General features: G+C 37.2%; 1 protein-coding gene across 1 annotated transcript; it reads left to right on the forward strand.

Annotated features, from left to right (window-relative positions):
* The first annotated feature begins 779 nt into the window (after positions 1-779).
* On the forward strand, positions 780-23,491 carry NEDD1 (NEDD1 gamma-tubulin ring complex targeting factor). The gene is made up of 14 exons (XM_005421609.2): positions 780-1,075; positions 2,937-3,031; positions 4,424-4,540; positions 5,726-5,866; positions 10,784-11,013; positions 11,975-12,176; positions 13,092-13,278; positions 15,851-15,982; positions 16,157-16,198; positions 16,624-16,847; positions 17,546-17,678; positions 17,960-18,116; positions 20,480-20,546; positions 21,197-23,491. The coding sequence occupies exons 1-14, from the start codon at positions 940-942 to the stop codon at positions 21,299-21,301; spliced, it is 1,968 nt and encodes a 655-aa protein (XP_005421666.1). The 5' UTR covers positions 780-939; the 3' UTR covers positions 21,302-23,491.
* Positions 23,492-26,193: the final 2,702 nt, after the last annotated feature.

The following is a 26,193-nucleotide window of genomic DNA, read 5'->3' on the forward strand; positions in this document are numbered from 1 at the left end:
GTGCGGCGCCTCCGGCGGCCTCCGGGGCTGAATTGCGGGGCGGGAGACAAGCTCCGAGCGAGCAGCGGCTCCGCGGGCTGCTGCCCAGGGAAGGCGTATGTGGACCCTGAATTTCTTGTGTAGTTTTGTGAGTGTTAACAGTCCCGGCAGTGAGAATGAATGGCCTAAAGCTGTGTGGAAACGTCCTGCAAACTTTGGCTAAGGGCTGGTTGTGTTCTCAGCTGAAGCGAAGGCTCACGTTTGCAGTCCTTGTCTGTTGATAGCTTTAAATTACGAAGAATAAAAAGCCGAGAGTCAGCGTTTCAAACCAGGCGTCGGTTCACCTGGCTTTAAGTCTTAAAAAGTGTCAAGTCAAAAGAAGTAGCAGTACATTGTTCGTGCCTTTTTGCTTCGTAATGATTGTAAGGTGTGATGAAAGGTGACTCATTGTCGCTCGTATTCTACTGTCAAAGGTTTAGTTTGAAGGATTCTCGGATGTCTTCTTTGGAGTGGTGAGATGAACGCTGAAGTGAGTCCCTTAGGTCCGTACTGGCAGCCTTGCCCTGCAACAGTTTGATTCTGGTTTGTAGATCCCCATCTGCTGGTGGGAAGTGGGTCCTTCAGATACTCAGGGCTTCCTGGTAGGCAGCTGCGAACTGTGGAGATAAAGGCTTCCTTTTAGTCGCTTGGTGCCATAGAGGGGCTGGCTTTGTGAAAAAGAAACCATGCATTTCCTGCCAGAGTTCAAGCAGCAAAAGCTGGGAGTGGCTGCTGTTTCCACTCGTGTATGCAGCTGAACGGTACTAACTATTTAACTCTCCAAGTAAATGTTGCAGTTGTCAAGAAAACGTCAACTGTACCATTTAAAATTGTCATTTTGAATTGTTACGTTGCCTGGTTTATTTTTTTATTTTATATGTTTTCACTTAATCATTTATTTTTTCCAGAACAGGTGCAGCCATGCAAGAAAGCATACGTTTTGCATCATCAGGAGATGACATTAAAATATGGGATTCCTCATCTTTCACTGTGGTGGAGCAGTTCAACCCACATACACCCTCACATCCAGTCAGTTCACTGTGCTGGGCCAGCAATAGTATCCTTTACAGTTTCAGTCATATTTCTGTGGGTGTTCTGCAAAATTCCAGTGTTTTTATCTTTCCTTTTTTACTGAAATGTTTGTAAAACACAGGCCTGACGTGTTTTGAATTCTCTCATAAATATGTTGGTTTGTATTTTGACCACAGTTTTGCACTTCCCCGTGCTGAAGGGATTTACAGAATGAGTTCATGACAGTAAATACTTCTGAAGAAGTTTCTCATCTCAGGAGCCAGTACTTTTCTAATGGCTGTAATATGCCTGAATTCCCTGCCAACTGTAAAGCTTACTCATTTGTTTCTTCAGTAGTTATGATACTTGCTTTCAAGACAGTGCTTAATTAACTGACAAGCTTGAGCAAAGCAACTGCTTTACTGTAGTAAAATTCTATACATAGTATAGTGAGGAAAATTGTAATCAAAGTTTTTTTTTGGTGGGACAGTTTCTTGTTGATTCTAATAGTCTTTGATAGTGTTCACTTACCTCTAAGCACTGGTTTTCTTTCCAGTGCTTGTAGCATTTGGAGAGGAAGCACAAACGTGCTGTTGTGTAGAATAACATTCATGGGATGGTGGTGGTTTGTCATCAAAACGGATCTGACCCATTTAGGTCTTTCACCCCTGACTTGGAAGCCAGGGAACTCTTGGATAATGGTATGAGGGGCCAAGTGTTAGATGACCATATGAGAAATCTCTGTGGGCTGTCAGGCTTGTGTGGCTGTCAGAGGAGAAGGTGGTGGTGCCTCATCTTGATGCAGAAGGAGGACAGGATGCTGGCACACAGCATATGAGTCCTGCAAGTTCTGAATGTCTGTCCTCCAAGTTAATGTATGAGAAAAAATGTTACACCAATTGGAAGACAAATAAATGGTTTAGCTACGGAGCTTGCAGAGGATTTCAAACACAGATATAATGTTTTCATGTGTATGCATACACACTAGTATGTGTTTAGTAAACTCTATCTACAGTCAGTCTGTCTTACATGCTTTCTTCTACCAAGTCTCCTCTTCATCTCCCAAGACTGAAACAATGAAGTCCTTTATAGACTTGTCAGCTCGTTAGGGATAAAGCATTAGTTCTGGTTATGCATAGTTCTGTAAAATTAGACAAAAGTGCCTTAAAATAATGAAAGCAATAGCAAGCACTACTCTGCCTGATGGTTCTGTTCTGTTAAATCCAGCCAATTAGCCTGTGTTATTCTTAAATGAGCAAATACAAAATCACAATGGGCATTGGCCAGAACTGAATGATTACTCAGTTTGTTTGGTGGTGGTGCAGATGCAGTTTTCCTGCTCTGTAATTCTATAAATGTTCTTATTACTTTGGGGTACTTGGTTGCATAAAAGGTTCTTTTTGGGCTTTTGTTTTTCTTTTCTCAGTACAGAGTGGGAGAAACTGGCAACTGCTCTTTGTACTCTGGAAACTGTATAGTTAAGTAGTCTAACATTTGTCATGACCAGGACCGTTCTTTAAATCCATAGTCTGCTAACAGCCACAGACATTCCTTTGAACTAGTGATAAATGGGGCTCTTACTTGGGGGTGTGGGGAAGCAGAATTGTAGACTAGATAAGCTGCCTTAGTGGTAAAGAGCTCTTAAATAATACCTGGCAGATATTTCTCGTCTTTTCTATCAAAGAAATTGCTGTCTGTCTTGTATTGGCAAGTGAGGGCTGTAGTTAATTCAAGAGCTTCTTAATGAAAGCTTGGAAAATAGCCTTATGTTTCTGTTTCTAGGTCCCTTCAAGGTCCAGTGCTTTAGACTGTTTAGCCAATCTGTCTTCTGTTCAATAAAGGAAACTTCCTTTTGCTTTTATTAATCACCAGTATCCTACAATTATGTTCCTTAACTTGTGACAAAGATAGATACCTGGCTACTGCTTCTGCTGCTGGTGATAAAATAGTTGTTTCAAGCTGTAAAAGCAAACCTGTCCCACTCTTTGAAATAGCTGAAGGAGTAAGTATGAGTAATGCCTTTCCCTCATTTTTCCCCAGTTCAGCTGGTATCCTGTGTGTCTCACATCTGTTCTGCATATTGGGATCAATGTAATTTTGGTATTGTCAGAATTGTGACACATACGTAAAAACATTTCCCTGTGTATTGTTAAACATGTATAAAGAGTGGGGGCAATAGTGCTTTTAAAATAGTTCTGTCAGTAAGAAGATACAGATGCAGTTGCAGTTATGCAAATGTGATAACTTGAGGCAGTCAGTGATTCAGGTGTGATCTGATGTGTAGGAGATGGAATAGCTCAAGTTTGAATTTCATTTTCCAGCTTGAGCTGTCAGTATTGTGCATGCCTATGAAATGTACACTGGAAAACATAAGTGTCTGTGGAGGGGTTGTTCTTGGAGCATATATGTGCCAACTTGTATTGCAAGAAGGTAGAGAATTTGTGTTGTGTTCAAGGCTTCTTTTTTCTCTAGTTAAAAGCTTCAAAAAGCTGGACTTAGTTTTAGAAGAGTCTCTTCACATGGTCACTTAAATAGCTTGTTAGTGTTCTAAACCATTCTAATTGTTCTCCTTGGATAGCTGTTGTAATGCTAATTTGGACTGGAAATTTTCTGAAAAGTTGTTCAAACCTTGCTTTTAGGGTGCTGAAGCAAACTCTTTCAAAGGTGGGGTGTTTGTCCTGCAGATTTCACTAAATTTGATCTATAACTAATGCAATCCCTTGCAATTTTACCATGTCAATAATTAGATGGACTTGTTTTTTCTTCACTCAAATTTTGAAAACTTAAAAGTGAATTTTCAGTGTGATGGAACTGAATAACAATTTGTCCTCAATGTAGGCCAATCATTAAGATTGACCTTTTTTTTCAAAAACTGGTACTTCAGTGATTATTTTAAAAAGAACCACTTAACTGCATTATGAGGTTTGCTGCTATAATATTCCCTGTAATGTTCAGGGAATGTGAAGTACGTAACTTAGACAACTTCTTGATTTTCTTCTAAGAGTTTTTTTCCTTTAACTTAGGATTTCTTTAAAAAAAACTGAGTACCTGAATAAAATACTATGATTGCTCTTTATGGAGCTATAATTTAAAGGAAAAATGCATATTGGAGGAAAAGGTGCCAAAAAATTTAAAATGAGAATGGGGAAATGTGAGTATTTGAAGGTTTATTAATTAATATACTTATATGTTGAAATATATTAAATTTATGTCCAAACTGGACTTGATTTTAAATGCCTTTTGATAGGAAATGGCTGTAGAGTATGAATAGGTCTGTCTGTCATTGGGACTATTTGTACTGATGAAAATGGAAATGCACATCAATGTGCTTTGAAGTAGATTTGAATAAATCACTTAATTACCTTTAGCATACATTTTCTTCTTTCTCCATTAGGCAAAACAGACATGTGTGAGCTTGAATTCTAGTTCGTCGTATCTTGTCAGTGGAGGCCTTGATAACACAGTTAATATCTGGGATTTGAAGTCCAGAAAGATTTACCGCAGCCTAAAGGTAAGTTTGGCTGAGGAAGAGCTGTAGCTTTCCACTCCCAGGTTTTGCTGCCAGCTGTAAAAAATGTACTATCTCTAAGTCTGGCATCTGTCTGGATCAAGCTCACAGATAGGAGCTAGCACACATCTGGGTCTTGTTCAAGTTTCTGTTCTTTATGTGCTGTAAATAGCAAATTTAATGAACATTTGTAACTTGGTGTTTTCAGAGTGCAATTCTGAAATTAAAATTACAATTTAAACACATAATAATATGTGTTTAAATTTCCAGAATAGACTTCTTTTTTTTTTTGGTGTTGTCTGAGGGGATTTTTTCCAGGAGTTGCATTCCACGTAATTGCTGGTTTTGATACACTGAATGAAAAAACACTTATCTATTTGTTGAATACTGTAGCAGAACTAATGTTGTGCAAAACTGGGATGGTTGTCTTCTAACTGATCCAGGATGAATTCTCTAGAACTTTTTTATGATGCACAAAACGTAGGATTGTTTAGTATCTTTCCCATGTGCCTTCAGTAGATGGTTTGCCCTTATTTAGCACCTCTGTTTTAAGAGATTGCGAAACTTCAGCTTTGATTTATCCTTTTTTTCTTGGACTTTCAGAGTTACAAAACTGGAAACAAAACCTCTAGGTATCCAATATAATACTTTAAATATCTATTCTTAACTTTTGGGTTAGAAGTACTTCATTGTCTTCCCTTGTATAGGAATATAGGGGAGAAATAATATGTTCATTATACACACTATTATCACTGCAAATGAGTGTACTGAAAACTGGTTGGTAAATATATGTGTTAGGTCTAAAAGTGACAGAAGAGGAAGTTATCAGAAGTAGTACATGAGATTAACAGGAAGTATATTCAAGTATCACTGGTTTCTGGGAGACTTCGCTTTTAAAATAGTGTTCAACACCTGTGGTAAATGTCTCTGTGGCTGTCATATTAAAATATTGTATATAATTATATGTTCATCTTGACTAATTTATTAAAACCACCCAATGCAAACAATCAGAGAGTGATTATGATTGATCTTTGGTATGTTTTGCTGCTATTTCCTGTGATATTCCATAACAACTCTTAAGTCTTTTAAAATGTTACAGAGAGAAAAAATCAGCTGAAGTTTTTTTGCAAAAGCATAAATTAGGAAGAATGTCTTTAACACTGTCCCTCTAACCTCCCTTTCCCACAGGAACATAAAGATGAAATCACATGTGTTGCATATAATTGGAATGATGGTTATATTGTTTCTGGATCTTTGAGTGGTGAAATCATCCTACACAGTGTTACCACCAATTTATCAAGTAGTCCCTTTGGTTATGGCAGCAGACAGGTAGGCTATCTATGTTAAGTTCCTTTCAGGTACTGAGCTTAATTTGCAGTCTTTAGAAATTGAAAGTACAATTCAAGTACAATTTAAAGTATCGAGAGTTTTTAAGTTTTGATATTCTGTTTCATTTTAATTTTTAAGAGTGCCCTTAAGGAAAGGAGAAAGCAGACTGCTGTGTGCATTATAGCCTTAAATACTAGGTAGCATTGAAATACGAATTTCTCGAGTGCCATTTTTTCTATACAGGTTAGAGCAGATTTTGCTTGGTAGACACTGGCTCCTCAAGAAGAAACTTTTAGATATCTTAGAAGTGATTAAAGCACAGTTGGCTTTACAAACCAAAACAGGATTTCAATTCACCACTCAGTGTATATTGTTGCAGAGGGCAAAGACCATGCAGTCTGGGTTCTAACTTATTCAAAGCTATCTGTACTGGAGGGGTGAATACAAATCTGTATTTGGAAATAAGTTTATTTAATCTGGAGATTTAAATTGCACAGATGCTGCAAGAGAAAAATAATGAGGTTTTATCTTACCTACTTAGGTGTTTAGTTAGTATTTGGGAGAACTAGTTGGAAGGAAGATTGTGCAGAAGGCAAACACAAAACACATGTGCTACCTAAGAATCTTGGTAGGGTTTGCCACTGCAAATCCTTTCTGCCTACGCAAAAGATATTAAAAGAATTAGTGGGTATCACAAGGGGAATTCCTTGATACAAGAGCATTTGCAGTAGTAAATGAGCTGTGTTGTCCCACTGGAAATTCCAGTGTGTGCTCTTAGTGAGAATTGTCTTGTCTTATGGATAGCCAGTATTTGAGTTCTAGCCATGCTTTCATTTTTTACTGAATCATTTTTACAGAGGTAGGGGCTACCTAGGGGGTGCAGAACTGTTGCTTTGGTCCTAAACCTGACCTTTAATGTTGCAAGGAATGCTGAAGTTGTGACTTATTCCTTTTCTGTTACTGCAACAGCTTTTTCATTCTTAGATTGCAGATAGTGTCAAATTAAATTCTTCTCCTGTCTTGCATGAACAGTATAACATGGTGAAAAATCTCTTACAATCTTACAGCATCTCGGGAATTATGGTATACTTTCTGATGAAAAATCTCTGTGAAGTTTAAACTATTTCTGCTCCTAGGTGCTGCAGTGGCTTTGATCCATCACCAGTCTCATACTTATATTGAAGTAAAATCGTACTTCATACTTGGTTTGATCTCAAAAATCCATCTCTATAGTCAGGTCATTTTTCTGACTTGATTGTTACAGTCTTATGAGGAATGTGTATGTGAGGCAGGAGCAGGGAGGTCCATGGCTGGATTATGGAGCTGAGGTGAATATCCAGAGTGCAGACTATGCTGCTAGTTAATTGGAAAATGAAGAAATTCTTGTGAGGATGATTTGCATGAACCTGTTTGATATATTCAGTTCTTTCTACCAGAAAGTGATTAGGAGTAAGAGATGCCGTGAATAACTATTTTGTCAGATGAAATCAAGAAGTCTGCTGCAAAGCTGAGTGACCTTTAGGGTGGATAAAGCGATTTGATGTGTTAAAGTAATTGCAAACAAAGAGCTCCTGTTCACATTCTGAATGGTCTACTACATTTTCTTCAGGAGGGCAGTTATTTGATTATAGCTTTCATTTAAAGTGGAATTGAACTATGATTTTGTAATGAATTGGCTAGTTGGATGTCCCAGTTTACCAGCTTGTCTTTGATCCTAAAAGTGTTTCTTACTTTTATGTGCAGAAATGGCTCTATTATTGTTTTGGGTTTTAATTGGAGAATTGGAGAATTGATTCTACAGAGAAGAAAGTATCTGAAGACTTGTGTAATTCTGTTAAATTTAAAAAGCCTTTACTTGATTTATAGCTTAGGGGCCGGGTTTCCTTAAGAGTAAACTTGAATAGATAAACAGTGTATTATACTGTTTGATCCTGGTGCTAGTTTTCTGGCTTAGGAAGGGTCACCATTCCATAGTGACTTTTTTTAGAATTGAGGAATGTGAAGTCTAACTAACCTTAAAAATTTTAGCTTGTCTGTGTTTGATTCAGCATGCTGGAATGTAGTTTCCATGCCAGTTAATTTGTCATGTTGTGTAGGTTCTACAAGTAGGCAAAGAGCCCACGGTTGCTGTGCTTTCTCTGACTAAACAAAATTCTTTTCGTAGGACCATTGGCCTATAGTCTGTTAATTGATTTTAATTTAGAACACTTTTGTGTTTTATTAGAATTGAGTTCTTGCAGAGCTGTTTGGAGATCCCATAATTTGTCTTTGCTATTGGCATTAATTTAGACTACCAGATTCTTGTCTGCTTGCTGTTGTGAGGATAAATTAAAGTTTGTTTCAAAATATAATGTTTGTTCAAGTCTTCACTGCCTGGTGCAATTCTCCTAGCAACAGGATTTAGTTTAGCTGTTTGAACAGCTGGCTGATTTGTAAAGGAGTGTGATGGATTCTGGCCACTCCATATAGTGAAAGGTTTGTCAGCTTTTAAAGCTAAAAGTGGGGAGCAGTGATAATATGGCGAATGTAGGCATATGAAAGAAAATAGAGAACTTGCCCAGATTTAAGATTAAAAGGATAAAGGAGAAAAGGAAATTGCTGGCTTGGTAGGATAGCAAAGGAGGTTTGAGAAGAGCTAAAAGCAAGTACTCTTGATGGGCAGAAGGACAGGAGTGAGAAAATGAAACATGAGCAGATGCCAGCCAGTAAGGAGGAAGGTATTTGGAGGTGAAGAATTGAGAGAACTGCGAGGGTCAGGAATATTTCCCATGGGGATCCTGTTTGTAATTAAAGCTGTTACTCCTGAATCTCTCAGTATTTTTTTCAATGTGAGCAAAATGATGATAAAATTGTGACCAGTAGAGGACCATATTAATGATGAAGAGTTGTAGTCTTTCCTATTTGAATATGCAGTTGAAGGTGCCACCTCTTTAAAGCAGGTTGAAGCAATTTGGCTTCCAGCAAGACACACAATGCAAGTGCTGGAAGTGATGCTGGAGGAATATGAAGCACCACATATCTCCATCAAAGGGAAGTTAAAGACAGAAATAGGATAAAGGCAGTACTGTGCATTGTGGTGTGGTCTATGCCAGAATAAAATAGCTTTTGAGAGCATTTTCTGGAAAATTAAATATTTCAGCATTCATTGGACTGGACTTGAGTAAAGTACTTGATTCAGTGCTTTGTGAGAAAATACTAGATAGGATGGGTAAGAAACTCATTATATTGATAAATCAAACAAATATTTTCTTTCATTATCTGTCTTGTTTAATATTTTCAGTAGTCCTTATGATAGTAGAAGTAAGGTCAGCAAAACTGGGGAAGGGTCTGGAGCGCACAGGCCTTGTGGGGAGCAGCTGAGGGGGTTGGGGTTGTTCAGCCTGGAGAAAAGGAGTCGTAAGGGGACCTTATTGCTCTCTACAACTACCTGAAAAATAGGTACTAGCAAGGTGAGGATTGGTCTCTTCCCACAGGTAACAAGCAATAGGAGAAGAGAAAATGGCCTCAAGTTGCACCAGTTTAGATTGGGTATTAGGACAGAATTCCTCTCTGAAAGGGTAGTGAGTGAGGCATTGGAACAGGCTGCCGAGGGAAGTGTGGAATCGTCATCCCTGAACGCATTCAAGAAACAGATAGCATTTAGGGACATGGTTTAGTGGTGAACATGGCAGTGCTGGGGTAAGGCTTGGACTTGATGGTCTTTGAGATCTTTTCCAGCCTTAACAATTCTGTGATTCTATGTAGAGCTATGATGAAACCCAGTGGGAAAGCATTTGCCCATAAGAGAGGATTGTGTCAGTATCAAAAAATGTTTGAAACTACAGACACAGGAATAACTGTGACAGAGTAGAAATCAAGATACCAGATTTATGGGACAACTGAGGCTCTTATTAGAGTAGGATTTCAGAATGCCCAAGGGAAAGGTGTTGGATTTCTTAATATAAAATTACAATGACTAAAACGTTCTCAAATAAGAACCAAATATTTTGAGGATCGTAAAAGATTTTAGTTGTCCATATTCAAGAAAGATTCATACTGGGAGAGTTGCAAAAAGACTGATGGTACTGAAAAAACAGTCCTGGAGGACTCTCATTTTTCTTTGATTGCAAAATAGAGCCCGAAGGAAGGTGAGCTTGCTGTTCTTTAAAAGAGGATAGCAGAATTGGGGAGTTAGGAAACTGTTTAAGTGTACGGGCATTATGGTCCCAGGAGCAAATAGGTACAGCTGGGTCATAAGTAAAATTAATCAGGAAATTGAACACTGTAGTATTAGAGCAGTGAGCTTCTGAAACATCCTCTGAAGCAATGTGGTGGAAACAAAATAGCTTTTCTGAAAGGCAGGTTAAGTTCCTGGTTCTGCTATAGCAAGGCTGCATGTGATACATGTTATCCTCTTCTGTCATCTTAGTCCGCAGGTTGAAGTCTGTTCTGCAGGACCTCCCTGCCTGCTGAACTCTGGAGTCAGTGTGTTTTATCAAATTGGCCAATATCCAAGTACCTCAAGTCAGTGAAGGGGAATTAAGTTTAACATTCTTGGCAGAAGACTAGTTGGTGAACTAATGTACCTTTTCACTACTTTAATTTTAGATGTGTTATGGGAATTTTTTGTATGAAGGCATGATATTTGCTGAAAATTTGAGAAAATTTTCTGGACGTTTCATTTTTCTTTTGCTTAATTTTGCCGATCAGCTCATATGGTACCCCATTATAGTAAAAAAATCAAGTCTCACCCTCAATAGCAAAAATGGCATTTTAATGCAAATTTATTTTTTCTGGTTTTACTATTTATATTTCAGAGTTGGAAGCCTTAGTAGACTACTTTAAGTTTGTATTCCTAATCTGTTTGTGTCTTTAGAAAATAATTTAATATAATATTTAATATTGGTATTAAAATACATTTTTATGTGTGTTTTACAGCCTATTCGACACTTGAAATATTCATCCTTTAAGAAATCCTTGCTGGGCACTGTTTCTGACAGTGGAAATGTAACTCTCTGGGATGTAAATAGCCAGAACCCATATCATAATTTTGAAAATACTCATAAAGCACCAGCCTCAGAAATCTGCTTTTCTCCAGTCAATGAGCTGCTGTTTGTAACTGTAGGTTTGGATAAAAGAATTATTTTCTATGACACTTTAGGTAAAAAGTGAGTATATGAAAGACCTTTTGATTTTAGAAGATTGCTTATTTGGGTTTTATAAACTGAAAAAACATGCCTAATTATGGCATGAATTATTTCATTCAGCCCTCATGCTGAAGTGGTTGGCATATTGCTACTGGAGAGCCTGTCCCATAGTCTGTTTTGCTTTCTAAGTTAACAAACAAACAATTGAAAAACCCCAAGGCATGTGAGAAAGAATTGAAGTCCAATTTATAGGTGATGTTCTCCAGTGCTTGTGTATGGGCTTTTCTTGTTGGTAGAGAGCAGTTAACTTCTGTGAGGGGCAGTACAGCCTGTGCCAGCCACCTGAGCTTAGCTTGCCTGCTTTTCTAGTTAAGATAAAAGATTTAACTGTGGTGCACAGAACTGCTGAGATAGGGGAGAATGCTGGATGAAAAAGCAGGAAGGATGAGAAATAGAGGATGGGATGGCAAGTGGTTTTGTGGGACATTGGTTTTAGTGTGAGTAGTGCTTTTACTCTAGCTCCTACTAGCAGCAGGAGTCTGTTTGCATTTTGGAATAATGCAGTAGAGGGATGCAAACTAAGACTTGAAGTTTTTCCTAGAGCTGTGGGAGGGGTAGAGTTGGTAGGCTTGGGAAGCTTGAGGATGAGATGTATGTAGTATGATTGCTGCTGCAAATGATGATACTAGTAAATAATGTTGGTGTTTGCTATTAAGAAGGCAAGGTGATCCTGTCCTCATGAAGTCTTTTGGGGCACATGCAGATTTTTTCTTGTTAAGTGTGAATGCTTAGTGTAAGCCTAATCCCGTTTCTTAAAATAGTTCACTGAATTTACTTGGTACTGGAGAAGTTGAGCTACTGACCTGTAGCTGAATTGTGAAAGCTTTTATATATATATATATATTTCTTTTAGATGTTCTGTGTTGAAAAGTCCAACTTGTGACTTCTAAAAGATTCATCCTGTCATTTCTCATATTTGAAGGTTACTGAAAACAATTGTAGCTGATTTTCCTCTGACCACAGTAGACTTCATGCCTGATGGTACTACTTTGGCTATAGGATGTTCCCGAGGAAAGATCTGCCAGTATGACTTAAGACAACTGACATCACCAGTGAAAACAGTTGCTGCTCACAAAGGCTGTGTGAAATGCATACGTCTCCAGTTCAGCAGCACTTTTTCCAAGGTACTTTTATTGTTCAATATGCAGATTAATGAAAGCAAAGCAACAGTTTAAGTTCTGAAAAAAGTTTAGTGTTCACTTTCTAAGCATTACAGATGCCAACAAAATGGGATCATACCAACACAGGAATTATAAACTGCTTAGTATTAACTACTGTTTTAGGCATTGTTAATATGGAATTCCCCCCACTCCTGGCCTCAGTGTAGAAATAAGTGGAACTTGAAGTCTTCTGGGTTTTCTGGTGTGGATATGCTGCCTTTGCACATCAGCTTATGGCACCTCTGGTTATTTGCAGGCAGTAGCAGAAAAGTCTCTAATGGCTCTTCTGCTTAAGGAGAAGACACTGGGCTGCTCATCTGAAGATATTTTGTATGTCCTATATATGGACTTCTGCTAGCACTTATAAACAGTGTAGAAGTTAATTAAATAATAGAGAAGACTTAAGAGGTTCTTCCAAGACTTAATTAGGCTCTACTGTATCGAGAAACCCTGTGCTTCCATTTAGGGGACACTGAGAGGACCTTTGAGATGGATTCTTTACCACTCGGAGACTTTCCTTCTCCTCTAGCACACTTGCTGCTAGTGGTTAACTATTCCTGTAAAATTTGGAGTCTCTAATACTGTAATCTCTTTTTTCTGCTGTGTCTAAACCTGTGATCAAAATTGAATCATGCAGGGTCACACCACTGTTAAATTGTTGCTGTGCTTGTGAGGTCCTCACGGATGTTTCCCAAGCTCTTTGAAGTTACATGAAGATACCTTTTCTTTATATTTATAAAGGCATATCTCCTTGGCAACCTTTGCAACTTGAATTGATTTTTTTTAACTGTTTTTAAAAAGGAAAGTATATTGTCTTGTAATTTTACTTTGGGATGAAGGAATAATAACTTCTCGTGATTGGTTCTATTTTTTCTTCAGTCTAACATCACAGGTTCTTCAAATAAACCTGTGTCCAAAAGAGTAGAAGTCAAAGCTGGCAGTAATCTTGGAGGAATTCAAAATACTGGCATCAAAAACATTGCCTCTCAAGCATCAGCAACAGTTTCCTCTCATCTTACATTTACAAATGAGAATAAGGGAGGAGAGATTTTTCAGGAGAAAACAGGTAATGTTGTGTTCCTGCTCTTAAAATAGTTGGCATAATGGGGAAGATGGAAGCAGTGTTTTGACGATTACAGTATAAAAATTGCACTGAGGGAAGGGCATTTGTTAGGAAGTACTGTGTGTATGTACCTGCACAAATATGTCTTTTCCCTCCTCACTGTGTAACACATGCTGAGAGACTGTAGGACATGTGAGACTGTAGGAGGTAAATTGGGTCCTGCTATAAGCTTAAGACACATGAAGTCTTAAAATTGTGGTGATACTGTGGGACTACCTCTTGCATTCTGACTTCTTGCAGATTATGGTTATGTACATAATGTAGTTTCTGATGCATGTCTGCATGGAATGCAGAGCTAAAGATTTTTAATTCTTGAAATGAATAGGAGTAGCAGACCTCATCCAAAAAAAAAAAACAAACAAAAACCAACCTAGGAAAACACAGGGGAAAAAAAGCAACCTAGTCCAAAAACCCAAGTGACAACTGAACTGTGTTTTTGTAAGAGGCATGATTCCAGTATCACATGGTAGGAAAGATGTTAAATATAGTTACAAGTATGATTAGTTGTATAAGTGTACTTGCTATCTATACCTCTGAAATTAACAAGTTCTTTGTAAGAATTCTGCGCATTCCAAAACTGCCACTGTGTGAAATGTACTCTTAAAATTTTATTTAATTCAAGAGTTCGCAAAATAACAAATCAGTAACACTGCTAGTTTGATTCTTTGAACTAATCCTCAGTCCATTTTAATGTAACAGCACTTTCCCGCTTCCTTTTAAAATAAGGAGAAATACATTTAGTAACAGTAATTAGGCAATAAGCCACTGCAGTCCATAGGGATGTGTATTAATGACCTCCCTTGGGTAAGCAGTGAAGTATGAGGTGAAGTAGAATGTTTCCTGTGTATGCAAGAACTGTTGGTAATCAATATTACTGAATGGTGTGGAAAATTTTATTTTGGTCAAAACATAGTATTTATTGTCTTTATTTGAAGATAAAGATGGCAGTAATGGCTATTTCTCCTTAAAGGGGACCGTGCATAATAAATAAATGTTTTAACAAAGTAAAGGCTTGCCAAACAAAACAGTTTTCCTTCATCTGAGTGTTCAGTTTAGAAGTTAAAAACCTCTGAATACTGCAGAAGATATGGTCTTTAAGGTTAAAAATGGGAATGGATGAGAAACCGCAAACTTCATTTGTTGTCTGGAATTTTTTCTAGAACCTGTTCATGGGATTTAACTTTGGAGAAATAAGGGGCATTCAGTAATCTGATAACATGTTTAAGTAAAATTGAGGCTTTTTGTCGCAGGTATTTTTAAGGTGCAAAAGTATAAATGAAGTCAGAATGTGATGAGAAACTTGGATGTACTTTGTGCTGGCTTCCCATAAACTCCCATTTACCAACTGTTCTCTGCTTTAAGTACCTTACTACATTTGTATTTCTGGGAATGGGTAAAAGTGCACAAGATATTTTGGCCCAATTTTATGTTACACTTTTTCCATGTAGATCCTCTAAATTCTGATGCATGGATTGATATTGCACTTCTGATTTGACTCAGTATGCCAAGTATTTACTTAACTAGCAAGTGCAATCCTGCGTTGGTGTCACAATTGACACATCTGAAGGAGTGAAAAATGTAATCTACTGACACATTTAAATGTGAAATCGTAAACGTGACTCAAGTTCCACTTAATGTAAATACTTGGACATGATTAATTGCAGTCACCCACACAGTCATATTTGGATTACTTCAACAAGTAATCCCACCTAGAGAAATACTTATAGGTTTTATGAACATTTTGTGAAATTATGAAAGTCATTCTGGTGGTTGTCTGAACAGTTCAATTCCCTATTTAAAAAATGTAGTATGAGTAACTACTGGGGATTTTTTTAGACTTAAGATATGCTTCCATTCTTCAGACAGCTGTCCTTGGTGCCGTGCATATGAAAAGCTTTTTCCCTCTTGGATTAGGTCAGGGAAGGGGCTTGAGGGTAGAGTGAAGAAAGGTCTAGGAACAAGTTTGGTTGAGGTTTTTTTTTTTGCCTGCAATTTTAACTTCAATTTGATTTTCTAATATTAGAATATGTAAGTTGATTTTCAAATATTAGAAATAAGCAGAGAATATAGTAACACTAAGTAAGCTTTTAAAAAGGTGTTTCATATGATTTGCCTTGGAATGCTTAATGACTCTGGTACAGCAAATTTTTCTTCTTGCAGAACAAATTTAAATTTTTATTATCTGAATGTGGTTACTTTATTAGCAGAACGTGCAGTCACTAGTTTGAGTTCACCTGATACACCGTAAAATTGCTTCACCCATCATACACATGTCTCTGAGCATGGGTAGGTTCTCCAATTTTACAACCCTCCTCTTGAGCTTTTAGTTGTAGTCACCTTTGTTGACAGCCCAAATGAGGAAGTTAATATTGACCCTCTAAGTGGCACCTGCAGACGGTTCTGAAGTGCTAACTGGAATTCCCAAGTATCATGCCTGGCGTGAGATTGTTTAGCCATAATGTATGTTATTTTTGGAAAAGGTCAATTACTAATGGAATGATATTGCCCTTTGAAGGTTTTCCCCATAGTTCCAGCCTGGATGTCATTCCCTCTAAAGAAGCAGATCATGGGAAAAGTGCTGAATTAAGTAATTTTGATGATTTGGGTCGAAGTAGTTTAGGAGACGTGTTTTCTCCAGTCAGAGATGGTAAGTTACTAATACTGGAATTTGTAAAGCATCATTCCTCTGCATTTAGTGTGACAAAATGTCACTTGTGACTGACTGCTGTACCTACTTGATATTTTAATTTGTCTTTGATTGTGTACTTGATGCAGTGATACAAATAAACACTTCATTTGTTTGTGTTCTGCTGTTTTATAGATATTATTGCAAATAAAGTGACTGAAGATCCTCAAGGAAATGGTAAGCATATGCCAGTGATAGGTCTTTGGAGGTCTGTGCTAGTTCTCACATGCTGATTTTGTCATACCATTGAAAAAAAACAAATGACCAAAGCAGACACTGAAGCAACTTTTCTGGGAATTGTCTGACACATTGAGAGACACAACATGGTAACAGGAGGTCAAGAGCACAGTCCTAAAGTGATTGGGTTTTTTCCTTTATACAATTTATAGTGATACCCAGGAACTTTTCATGTTTTATTACTTTTATAAGGATGGGGGCACCATAAGTTGGATAGAAGGATGTAGTTTTTTGTGGAGTGCATTTTTTGGTGATTTCTTTTGTCATTCAGTTTTGTATGAGTGTGGAGGCATTTTTAACTGTGGGATAGATGTGGTGTGTGTGTCTGTTGACCTGTGTGTTTCATCTTTCCCTTTTCATTTTAGGCTTGGATTTTCAGTCCTACCTGTTGGGTTTGGATTTTCTCCCACAGCCAACCATTGCCTTTCCAGTAAAAAGAAACCTAGTGGGCAGTAGTGCACAAGGGATACAGTCTAGCCCATTACATGCACTTGTGGGATCTCCAATTAAAGAAGAAGAGGAACATCCAGAGACTGACTCTAAGAAAATAAGTCTTGGAAAACAAGAATCTAAAGACATTTTAAAGCAGGTATTCTTGTTATGAGTGCTCTTTTTAGAATCCTGACAGAATATTACTGCTTGAAGAAAAGAATACTGAATAATGCCCAATCTGATTTTATTTTGCAACCGTTCACACACTATTAACACAAATCCGTTAAACCTTGTGTGATTTAGATGAATTTGCCTTCAGCAATGGAAGATAAATGTATGTTTGTCTTAAATAAGATCAGGTTACATAAGTTTCCATGAAACAAAACAGGTAGCCTGAGGAGTATTTTTTGTAGAAAATTAAGAAGGATCACTAGATGGTTTCACCAGTATTATTGTTTGTTAGGTCAATTCCACTCTCTTCTTTCCCTGTTCTCCATCTCCCTCTTTTTCATGAGATATCTTTGATGTGCCTCTGCACAGAGATTAGCTACTTTTGTATTGCTCTTGAGAAGTCTGAGTTTGTGATACAACTTAGTCACAACATTTTTGATATGAAAATTAGAGGCGCTTTTGCACTTGCTTCTTTGTGCCCACTTGAGGCAATTTGGAATGTTTTAGCAATCCATTTTTCAGATATCTTGCTAGGAAATGAAAATCATGTATTTCTGAGCAGATTCCTAAAAGCAAGAATGTTTGAAGGTGCATTTCAGAAAACTTTATCTTCAAGTGCAATTAGACAATTGTAACAAGTAGATTTAATCTTTAAAATAAAAAAAAAATTATTTCTGTTGTCAGGTTTCAAAATCAAGCTTACCAAGCATAGAACCTTCTCCACCATCATCTACTCCTGATGCAAATGAGAAACTAATGAAGAATATTCAGGCCCATCCTGCATATGATCTACCAGTAAATGGTACTACCTCAACAAGTAAGTTGATAATTTTGGCCCAGTTATAGGTGTGATTGATTGTAAACTGACATGAAATCTGATAAAATGGGCTTGATCTTGGTTCTTTAAATCAAGCCAGCCCTCCTAAAATGTCTCTAGTTGCCTCTGAAAAGACTCATTCTAAATCTGATTTTTTTTTCCTAAGCAATATTTGAGGTAAAATTAATTAAATAAATCATTATTTTTTAAAAAATAACGTGGTATATGAGTGGTTTTTATTTATCATGAGGGTTCTCAGTATTTTATTTTCAATTGTAAAGGTTCAAAGATAACATCACCTGTCACTGCTGGAGTTGCAAGTTCATTGTCAGAAAAAATTGTAGAAACCATTGGGAGTAGCAGACCGAATGCACCTCTGACAGCAATTCAAATCAACTTCATTCAGAATATGATACAAGAAACAATGGATGACTTCAGGTACTGCTGTTCCTGCAGAGTGTTTTGTTTTCAATGACATGTTTTCTTAATGAGGTGTTTCAGCATCTGCTCAAACAAATTTCTCTTTGGATTAGAAAATTACACCGTTTATAGCCCTATTTTTGAAAAACTAAGTATGAAACTTAGTTCTTAATAGCTCTGATGGCTAATTAGACTGATGCCTCTGAGGGCTGTTGATGTATGACTTTGCTGATGATTCTAGAATGAGTGAATATTTCTCAGATGGTAAATATAGTCTGCATAGCAAGGTCTCTACTCTTTTCCTGAAGCCTTGCACTGATTTCTTTTTCTCCTTGCTCATCTCCCTATCCCAGCCGGATAAATTTCAAGTTGACAGTGAGGAGAATTTGACATAGCCAGTTGACTTGTGTTGGCTTTGATTGTTGATATCTTGGCATGTGTAAGGTGAAACAGTGTGTGTGTATTTCTACTGGTGGAGCTTCCATTGAAATAACATCTGTGCTGTAAGTGATGGTTGGTGTCAGCTTACTTTGTGGATATCTAACCAACATTCCAATTGTCTTGAAAGAAGTCAAATTAGTATGGTTCTATTTATAGTGGAGTTTGAAGAAGGTGAAGAAGTTAAGAGAATTTTATCTAGGGCATCACTTCCCAGCCCGTGTTTAAGGTGACGTAGGTTGAAGGGAGATAATGGAGAATTGCAGGGGAGGGGAACTGCTGCTGTCTAGATGACAAAAAGCAAAGCAAAAGTAGTTTAGTAGGTCTGTGTACTATATGGCTGTTCTGTATCTGCCAACCGAAAAAATACATCTAATGTTATTTAATGTCTTTACATAAATGTAGTATGGTAAAACTCCCCTGGGATTTTTTGGTAATAAGCGCACATCTGATGAGCACATGTAATTGATGTAACTTAAAATGCAGTCTATGTATTGCAGATGTGTTTTCTTTAAAATCTATGTTTAGGCACCCCAGAGTTAGAAGTTATGCTTACCAATCTTTTACTTCCAGTACCTCAGATCTGGAGCCTTAAATATTGTGTTTCTCCTCTGACCTGTACTTTCTGGAGTGGCTGGAAGGCTCTGCTGGCCCTTTTCCCAGTTTTAAGTTGCAGCTACATTTAAACTGATTATGAAAGATCGTTAGTACTTTGGTTTTACTAGTTAGTAGTAAACTTTAGTAAACCACTTTTTATTGTTAGTACTAGTGGTCAGTAACAGGGAAGGGAACTGTTGTAAGCTTCCCATTGGTGTAACTACTTTTCACCTGCTGAAACCTGAGGAAAGAATTTTTATCTTCCTTGCCTGAAATTCATTCCTCTTCAAGTAAAGGGGGTGAAAAACCATGAACCTTGTGGAAAGGACCAGGAATAATATATAATTCATTTGGTTCCAAAAAGATGTTTGTTTCTTGATCTCCCTGTCTTTGGGAGATAACCTACATCTTTGGATTTATAGGATGCTAGCTGGCATCTATACTTGATACACTGAAGAAGATTGTCTCCAGTAGGAATTCTGTAGCACAATAATCTGTGGAAAGAGAAAGTGGAGATTGCCTTTGGGTTTGCTGTATGTTTGAGGAAAGGAAAATGAAGTAAGATCTGTGTGTGTCCACTAAAGAAACACCTTACTTTGTCAGGCCAGTGGTACCCATGGCACAGTACTCAGTCTCAAACAACTGCACTGTGCTGCACTGTTCAGGAAGAACTTGTCAGCTTGCCTGCTTTTCTGTGAGCTGTTCTCCTTGTTCTTCCTCAGCTCCTGGAACTGTTGTATTCATGTCATGATCAGAGGCTATTTTCAAGGCTGGTTTTTGTAGTGTGGAGTGGTTGCCTGTGAATTAACAAATTCATGTCCACTTTGCAGACAACAATGCCACTGCTTTTTATGTAGATTAACCTTGATTATTCCATGATTTTGAGAATAATGTATCACTTACCACAGTTGATGTTTTGGGCCCTTTTACAAAAGACCGTTTAAAGTCTTATACTGAAAAGGTGTATCTTCCAGTAGACATAAGTATCTTTCTCTGCAGTGCTTATGATCAAGGGATTGAAAATTAGCTTTGAATGATAAAAAGGAGAGGAGCTTATAGCTTGCAAGTGAAAAAGAATCTTGATATCACTATGTATATACTTGTGTTTCTAAACTGAAAAGTCCTGCATCTTCTTATGTGCTGAAAAAAAATGGTACTTATAAAAATCAATATCATAACAAAAGTATTCCAAAATAAGGTGTAGAAGATTATGTTTCATGGTCTAAGGGTTTCTAGACTTTTGATGAGAGTGAAGGTGAGGAATTATAGAGTTTTGGGTGCTGAGGGTATGAGAGACTGCTTCCTAAGTAAGTCTAAGCATCTTCCTTTTGCAACTCTTCCCCCAGAGAAGCATGCCATCGAGATATTGTGAATTTGCAAGTGGAGATGATCAAGCAATTCCATATGCAGTTGGTATGTACAAGGACCATGATGGGAAATGTATTCAGTTTTCAATTTTGGTAATAGTAAGGCATGCCATCTTCTCTCAAAACAGAAAATTATTTTGTTTATTAAGACCAAGAAAGGGAGGATTTCATGTGAAGGAAGGGGAAAGCATGAATGGGAATCTGTTAAATTGTTTTTTATTTGGTTAATAAAGGGACTCTAGGGGTTGAGAAAGTATGAATTCCATATTTCAGGAGTTATAAAGGCTGGGGCAAGGAGAAGATAGATGGAATTCAAATAGAAAGCTTCACTTGTAGATACTCTATACATACTGAGCTGTTCTTTATTCTTTAGCTTCACCTTTTTATGAATCTTTGTTCTTTTGATCTGCATTAAAAAGACGTTGTCTGGGTTCTGAGCATTTTAATGGAATCTGCATTAGTAGATTCTCATCCTGAAGAACTGCAAAATATCCTTTGATAAAATATTCACTAATGTATTAATGATCAAAATACTGTATGTCAGCTTAAAAGGGAAAATCTTACTTTTCTTATCAAAAATTTTTAAAAACAATTATCTATGTTATTTCATTTTTAAAAGAAATATGAAAGCCAATAGGATAAAACTGGAATTATTAACTTTATTACTACTGATTGAGACTTTTTTCTTTTCTGTAGAATGAAATGCATGCTTTACTTGAAAGATACTCTGTAAATGAAAGCTTAGTAGCTGAAATTGAGAGACTGCGAGAGGAAAACAAAAGACTGAGGACTCACTTCTGAAAGATTTACATTGCTGGTTTTATTAGAGTGAACTCACTACAGGTGGTGTGTTGTCTCTGACAGATCGTCTGTCATCACTGAAGTATTGTTTGAAGACCTGTTATTATTTTGAACATGAATCTATTCTTCTAAATAACTGGTGTAAGATACTTTGTGTAATTATAAATTTTGTAGCAGATAGGCACTATGTAAAGAACATTTGCATCCTCATGCTGACCACCTTGTAACACAGCCTTCTAACAGAAAAACTCCAAGGACAGGTACAGTACTGGAGTTTTAGCAATATGTAAAGTGCCTTTTCGTAAACAAAGTCAAACCAGGACAGATGCTTTTACTCTAAGAACTTTTTGATATATACACCTACTTTTCTATCTGCTTCTTTATTCTACTGCTGTCAGAAGCAATCACTACAGCTTGGCTTTTCAGATACTTTCCTTGAAGAAAAAGGGGAATGACAACTCCTCTTTTGTGCACAACATGGAGTCTTGTTTACAAAGAGCTGGAAAGTACAGTAGTCACCTAAGTTTATTCAGCTGGCAACTCTTCTGTCCTGAGTAAAACTAGAGCTTGAAAATATTCCCAAATTCAGTGCCACAGTCTTGTTGAATTCATAAGTTTGTTGTTGTTGCTAATACTACATCAACTGCACAATGAGATTTTTTTGTTACTACTTTGGCTATGAATCTAGAATTCTTTTTATTTACATGTATTTGAATGTTGTCATAGCTTATCTGATTTGAATGCAACTTTAGTCTTCAAAATGTAAGTATATTAATAATATAGCCATTAATAATACAGCAATGTGTAATTGAAGTCTTTCAGTCTGACTCAAGCACCTTTTGTGCCCAACCTCCCCTTCCATTGGTAGTGAACAACACTTGATAGTGGGCAGTTGTGTTGCAGTTTTGAGCCATGTTGGTTTAGTATTATTGTGGCCTTTTTCAGATAGCTGCATACCAAATCTTATTATCCTATTATCTTGTATTATTAGCAACCATTAAAGAGCAGTCATTACTTCAGTAGCATAATAGTAGCGTACTGGTATGAAATGAAGCTCAGTAGGAAGTTCTGACTATTGAAGTACATGGGATATTTGGCTTGGCCTTTATTTTGCCAAGAAGACTAAATTAAAACTTCAATTCTAAATTGCTTTAAAAATCAAATGAAAATTTTAAGTTGACTTAAAATTTCTCTGAAAGACTTCTTCTACAGGTGCTTCTTGCTATCTAAGTTTTTCTGGAGGCTTCTTAATTTTCCCTCTAATATTTGCTTGTTTCTTCTCACAAATTCAAAACTCAAAAAAAGTCTGAAGAACATGGCAGGTTAATTATTTACAACATCTAGTGTTTAAATCCACAATGGCACTCTGATACTAAATGAGTAGATAAATACATGAAAGCCATAATATATAGTGTAACTTATTTTTATATGTTGCAAAACTAAAGAAAAACTCCAAACATGTCTATAACGTTTCCTTACCTTTAACTTTTTTTAAAAAAGAGACTTCCTTTTTTTGATGTCATTTAATGAAAAACAGTCTTGTAGCAAAATGAGGGTGTTCAAGTAGCTTTTAATATTAGGGAAATGACTTTAAATGTCTGTAGTTCTACTGCTTTTAAAAATATTTCTATATCACATATAACTTCATATTGAAAGGAAGCAAAGAAAGTTGGGGTTTTTTACTAACTTAACACACAATGTAGAGAACTCTTTGTTAAGTTTGTAGGATATGTCAACTTGACACATAGACCGCACAGTTCATGAAGACAGTAGTAGTTGAAGGTAGCAAAAATATCTTGGCATCCTTCTATGTATGCTTTTCAGTGTTAATGAAGTAACCTTGCATATTTCCATCTCTTGATTTGTTCAAGTTCTGCACTCTTGCTGGTGTACCTGGATGACAGCAGGGAGTTAGACCATTATCTTGGGTATTTTCCTTACAGGTAATTTGTTTTCCTGACACCAAACTGTATAATGTTTTTAATTCCCAAATGGAGTTGACTATAACAAGAGTGATTAAAAAGATTTTTAGGGCTTTTGTCCATGTCTCAGGATTACTGTAGTGCAAGTGGCTACACATGGTGTGTGGAGACCCACTCTGCCTATCTCTATAAGGGTATGTTTTGCCTTGTACACAATCTGATTTGTATGTTAAAATAAAGCTTGTTTCAACCTTTTTGAGAAAAAAAAGCTGTGGTGACCTGCTTAATAAAGAGAATAATCAGTGTTGTAATTGTTATGCCTCATCAGGCACCATTTACCTGAAATTCTGGAGTAATCTCTCTTCTGCCTCTGTGGCTTCATGTAGACCATCCAATCATTTCCACAGAAATGTTCACAAAACCTCATGCTCTTGGAGTAAAGGACAGGTGAGCAGTTCCCCCTTCCAAATTGAAAACTGTTACAGTCATGCCAGAGAGATCATGTTCATAGCTAAACATTATGTTCAAACAGATGTTTTGGGCAGGGGGAATAATCTTCTCTCCTAAGACCCTGGTGAGTTGGACATCCTGTGTTTTCTTCATGTTAAACTTACAGATGTTTAATTTTTAAAATTTCCTTCTCTCATGCTCATACAGACGTTCTGTGATGAGAAGTTTATTTGCAAGGTATGTGGGGTTTGAAAACTGCTTTTGACTAGTTGATTTATTCTCCTAAAATGCCAAATGCTAGCATGTTCTTACTTCCTGGCAGCAGTCCACCAGTGCCTGATACACATGCTGTGTTCTTCATAAGCACGACAAGGATGAATTTGGGAGTTGCACATTGCTCCTCCTGCACAAGGAGCATGGCATACTAGAACATGCTTTACAGACTGCATTGCCAAACTGTACAGTTCCTTGCCAACAGACACCCTAGATACTAAAATGGTTTTAGGTTATTTCTATATAAAGGTACCAGATCTGATACTGCTCAGTGCTTAAGGCTGACAGATGCGGTGTCTGTGTTTCCCACCAGTGCACTTGTGTCTGTGTGTCATTATGGTGTACATCAAGGGCTGCACCTTCTGGTCAGGCTGAGTACAGCCATTTGCACATCTGGGCAATGCTGATGAACAAATTCTCAGCTGTGGAAACAATCTTGTACTCTTCCTTGAGCATCCTGTAACAGGCACTGCCAAAGTTAAAGGGCCAGAGGGACAAGAGTAAAAAATTCTGAGGTGTTTTCAGGATTAACTGTAAAATTAGCTGTGATTCTGGGTGTCTCTCTCTAGCCAAGAAGTACAGACAGTACCTGTGCACTTCACATTTTTGTATTTGACTGGCACAGCTGTAGGACAGGGAAACTTAACAGTGGAATCTTACTCAATAACTAAAAGTCATGGAAAGCACATCTCTTGTTAGCTGATTTTGGCAGTCAAAATGTTGATACATTTGTGGGACTGAGAGCCACAGTTTTTCAGATGTGGACAGTGTCATATCTAGTATGCTGCCTACAGCAGTTGCTAATAACACTCTGTTACATAGCCACTTTACTAACATTAGGGGCATATATGAGATGTTTCCAATTTTTGTGTGTGTGGAAAGGTATCCTAGAGCTAGAATGCATATCTAATATTTTCAAAATAAATAGAAACTTTTGAGGCAGTGCATATTTAATACACTGTGGATTATTAAGAGCATCTTTGAGATGGTAGGGGGGTGATGACCCAAAAAACCATATTCTTGGTCCAGAAGGCACTTGATTTTGAGAGCAAGTTAAGAATCACTAAATCAGCAGAAACTTAGAGGTTATTCTGTCTTCATCTGGATATAAACAGCAGCTGACTAAAAATGAAGGAAAGAGAAGTGTAGACTGCTGGTACTTATTCCTTAGCCTCATGAATACTCAAAACATCCAGACCTGAACTCAAGTAGAAAGTAGCATTCCCTCTTCCAGAGAGAATGTATCATGACTGAAAATGTTTGGTGGAGTAGTAACTGCCCTATTTATTTTGGACTCTGCCTATGCTGAACCAGTTCAGGCCTCAAAATGCTGTTGCAGCATAAACAGTAATGCCTGTGTTGTGTTGGGGCTAAATTAGAATTTTCCAAGTGTCTGGCTTGGGGCTCTAAAATTGGCTGATGAGTATTGGAAGCCATCCACTGTCCATCATGTACTAGAACAGGAGTTCTCAGAAATAACTGCCAAGCTTTGTATTAGCAGTTGTCCCATGCAGCCATTGGCTTAGCTGCAGACATAATTTTGGAGGGAGTTTAAAATTGTCATTATACCTCTGAGGATCACCTGAGATGTGTTCTGGTAGTAGAAGCTTCTGTTTTCTTACTAGCAGAATATTTTTCTCCCTTAGTTCTATCATGTGTGAGTTGCAGGACAAATGCTCATGCCTTGAGCTCTCTCTCTTGAATTCCTCATTTGTTCTCTCATTCTAGCTAAAAATACCAAGGCTCATATAATGGAAAGTTATTATGGTTCCTTTCCAATATCTTACACCACAAAGTTCTGTCTCTTTATGGAAATCACTGAGAGACAATGCTTTTTCAGCCTGTTATTTTGCAAGAATGATAATTCTGATTTATTCTTTTCATCCCTACTTGTCATCTGAGTAATGGAGAAGGAATGAAATTACAGAGAGAAAAGGATGCATGAGAAAAGAACACAATTTCCTATACAGGTTATTTACATACAAGTGCCTTTACTGGTTATAAAAATACACATTAACTAACACAGGGCAGAAGTGTTCCAGAATTAATTTTAAAAAATAATACTAGAAATAAATACTAGTGCTCAGTTGCATTACTGTAACACTAACTAGAATGCCTGAATACCCAGAGGTGTTGAGCTGGTGATATTTTTTATAATTACCAGGTTGCCGAGGGTGAGCTGTATTTTCTGAATAGCAATCCTTCATGTTTTCATAAGGCCTTAGATTGGCCAATCAAAAATTAGGG

This window comes from Geospiza fortis, unplaced genomic scaffold (genome assembly GCF_000277835.1).
Source record: "Geospiza fortis unplaced genomic scaffold, GeoFor_1.0 scaffold186, whole genome shotgun sequence".
Classification (NCBI taxonomy): Eukaryota; Metazoa; Chordata; class Aves; order Passeriformes; family Thraupidae; genus Geospiza; species Geospiza fortis.

Coding starts and splice junctions, on each gene's coding strand:
- NEDD1 (XM_005421609.2), top strand. CDS start 940: ATGCAAGAAAGCATACGTTTTGCATCATCAGGAGATGACATTAAAATA. Junction 1,076..2,936: donor ACTGTGCTGGGCCAGCAATA/GTATCCTTTACA, acceptor CTTGTGACAAAG/ATAGATACCTGGCTACTGCT. Junction 3,032..4,423: donor TCTTTGAAATAGCTGAAGGA/GTAAGTATGAGT, acceptor TTTCTCCATTAG/GCAAAACAGACATGTGTGAG.